This window comes from Propithecus coquereli, unplaced genomic scaffold, assembly GCF_000956105.1.
Source record: "Propithecus coquereli isolate 6110/MARCELLA unplaced genomic scaffold, Pcoq_1.0 Scaffold311, whole genome shotgun sequence".
Taxonomy (NCBI): domain Eukaryota; kingdom Metazoa; phylum Chordata; class Mammalia; order Primates; family Indriidae; genus Propithecus; species Propithecus coquereli.
The window spans coordinates 1,118,865-1,122,515 of record NW_012148742.1 but is presented as its reverse complement, the minus strand read 5'-3'; the positions used below and the strand labels follow the sequence as shown (position 1 = coordinate 1,122,515).

General features: G+C 32.8%; 1 protein-coding gene across 1 annotated transcript in view; it reads right to left on the bottom strand.

The window, feature by feature from the left end:
- Window positions 1-3,651, bottom strand: part of CDH19 (cadherin 19, type 2) — a 98,385-nt gene that overhangs the window by 25,845 nt on the left and 68,889 nt on the right. Inside the window, exon 3 of the mRNA XM_012650115.1 lies at window positions 37-158. Within this exon, the coding sequence (XP_012505569.1) occupies window positions 37-158 (122 nt within the window). The remainder of the gene's footprint in view (window positions 1-36; window positions 159-3,651) is intronic.

Here is a 3,651-nt window from a genome sequence, read left to right as displayed (position 1 = left end):
TTGTTTGGAATTTGGTAATTTATTAGTAGTTCTTACCTGACCAGAATCTGCATTTTCACAAACATAAGTCTCATAATATTGAGAGAACTCAGGAGCATGATCATTAATATTAAGAACTTGTACATATACAGGGACTGAAGAGAACTCTTGTGTATTGTCTGCAAATTGAATACACAGAATGAAAATTTTTAAGAAATTAATGTTGTCTTTAGGAAAAAAATCATGACATTGCATTAGAAGCTATGTAGTATATTTTTATTTTACTTGAAAAAAGCTTTCTTAGTACAGGATCACTATATGATTCATGTATTTATCAAATATACAGCTTAGAAAAAAATGCTATGCTCAATGTATTCAACACAAGCAATATTTATTGACTGTCTTTTATCTGCCATGGGCTGTATGATGTAGTGAGAAAAAAGATAGGTATACGGACAGTTTGCTAAAGTCTACTGGAAATATTGAAAACGTTTGAACTATTGAACTATTGAAAGTATTTGTATTAACTCATTTAATCCTAATGAGTTTATGTATTATTATCCTCCACAACTTTACTGATTAAAAACATCAAGCAGCCATTTCGTTTCAAAAATTACAATTAAATGACTTTCGTAAGGTCAGAGCTAAAATGGAAGAAGCAGTTTAAGAAGATAGCCATCAATATTCTGAACCAATGAAATTTAGAGTGTAGCTTTTAAAAACAAAAATGAATAAGGGATGATGTAAATATATTTTTTAAATAAAGTAATTATAATAAAGTTCTGGTGAATTTCTATATAAACATTGAGTTGAGAAGATTTTCTAAGTGAGCCAAGAAATCAAGAAAACATGATGAAAGAAAGTTATGGTTAAAAATACTTTAAATGACAAAATGATGTAAAAAAAAGCCAGAACTACGACAAAGATACCAGCCTGAGGTGCCATAGAAATTGAGTGTAGCAAAATCTAGCATCAGGACTGGAGATGATTTATGGATCCTCCCCATGACCAGCCCTCCCAGTCTGGAGAACCTGCCTTGACTCTCCTCCCACCAGTTTTCCCTAGAAATCACAAGGACGCATACAGACTCACAAAAGGATGGAAAAAAAAAAATATTTCATGCAAACGGAAATCAAAAGAGAGCAGGTGTAGCCATCATATTATCAGATAAAATTGACTTAAAGTAAACAAAGGTAAAGAAAGACAAAGAGAATCATTATGTAATGGTAAAGAAAGCTATCCAATAAGAAGACAAAACAATCCTAAACTATATGCAGTCAAGACAGAAGCTCCCAGATACATAAAGCAAATCTTGCTAGAGTTAAGCAAAGGCATAAATAGCACCATTATATTCATCAGGGACCTCAACACTTCACTGTCAGAGCTCAACAAATCATCAAAGCAGAAAATAAATAAATAAATAAATGACTTAAACCAAACTCTAAATCAAATGGACCTAACAGATATTTACAAAACTTTCTACCCAAACACTACAAAATACACATACTTCTCAGCAACATATGGCACATTCTCCAAGACTGATCATATCTTATGCCACAAAAGTAGTCTCCACAAATTAAAAAAAAATCAAAATTATACCATGCACCTTCTCAGACCACAGCAGAATAACACTAGAAATCAATCACAAAGGAAACACAAAAAACTATACAAAGTTATGGAAATTAAACAACCTGATGATGAATGACTATTCAAAAAGACAGAAAGATCCTAAATTAACAACCTAATGTCACACCTTAAGGAACTGGAAAAGGAAGAACAAACCAAACCAAAAGCCAGTAGAAGAAAGGAAGTAATGACAGTTAAACCAGAACTAAATGAATTTGAAAACAAAAATCAATACAAAGGATTAACAAAACAAAATTTTGTTTCTTCAAAAAGATAAACAAAATTGACAGACCTTTTGCTAGATTAACCAAGAACAGAAGAGAAAGAACCCAAATAAGCTCAATCAGAAATGAAAAAAAGTTACATTACAACTGATACCACAGAAATACAAAACATCACCTATGAATATTACATAAATCTCTATGCATAAACTAGAGAACATAGAGGAAATGGACAAGTTCCTGGAAACACACAACCTCCCAAGACTCAAGAAGGAAGAAATAGAACTCCTGAACAGACGAATAATGAACAGTGAGATTCTGAGATCAAACCAGCAGTAAAAAACCTCTCAACAACAATAAAAAATCTCTGAACTAGGTAGATTCACAGCCAAATTCTATCAAGCCTACAAAGAAGACCTGATACCCATAATACAGAAACTATTCTGTAATATTGAGAAGGAGGGAGCCCTCCCAAATTCATTCTATGAAGCTGGTATCACCTTGATACCAAAGCCAGGAAAGGAAACGATAAAAAAAGAAAATTACAGACCAATATACCCTATAAATATAGATACAAAAATCCTCAATAAAAAATTAGCAAACCAAATTCAGCAGCACATCAAAAAAATAATCCATCAGGCTCAAGTGGGCTTCATTTCAGGGATGCAAGGATAGCTCAAAATATGTAAATCAATAAATGTGATTTACAACATAAAGAAAAGTAAAAAGAAAGACCACATGATCATCTCAATAGATGCCGAAAAAGCATTTGACAATATCAAGAACTCTTTCATGATAAAAACCCTCAATAAACTAGGCATAAAAGGAATATATCTCAGAATTATAAAAACCATATATGGTAAACTCATAACAACATCATCCTCAATGAGGAAAAATTAAAAGCATTCCCATTAAGAACTGGAACAAGACAAGGATGTCCACTGTCATCACTTCTATTCAACATAGTGCTGGAAGTCCTAGCCAGAGCAATCAGGCAAGAGAAGAATATCAAGGATATCCAAATTGGGAAAAAAGAGGTAAAACTATAGCTTTTTGCTTACAACATGGTCCATATCTAGAAAACCCCAAAGATGCCACCAAGAATCTCCTGGAATTGGTAAATAAATTCAGCAAAGTCTCAGAATACAAAATTGATGTACATAAATCAGTAGTATTTCTATACACTAATAACAGTCAAGCCGAGAGTCAAATCAAAGACTTGATACCATTCACAATATCAACAAAGAAAATAAAATACCTAGGAATATACCTAACCAAGGAGGTCAAAGATTTCTACAAGTATAATATGGAAACTCTGAGGAAAGAAATCGCTGATGATACAAACAAATTGAAAACATATCATGCTCATGGATAGGTAAAATCAACATTGTTAAAACATCCATACTGCAAAAAGTGATTTACAAATTCAATGCAATCCCCATCAAGTTACCAAAGTCATACTTCATAGATACTGAAAAAATAATTCTATGCTTTGTTTGGAACCAGAAAAGTGCCCAAATAGCCAAAGCAACCTTAAGCAAAAAGAACTAATGTGGAGGCATCCCATTACCAAACTTCAAACTATATTACGAGGCTATAGTAACCAAAACACCATGGTATTGGTACAAAAACAGAGACATAGACTAATGGAACAAAAGATAGAACCCATATATAATACCATGTACCTACAACCAACTGATCTTTGCCAAAGAAGACAACAAAGCACATTAAGGAAAAGAAGCCCTATTCAATAAATTGTACTGGGAGAATTGGATAGCCACATGCAGAAGAATGAAACATGACCCCTATCACTTACCACTCAAAA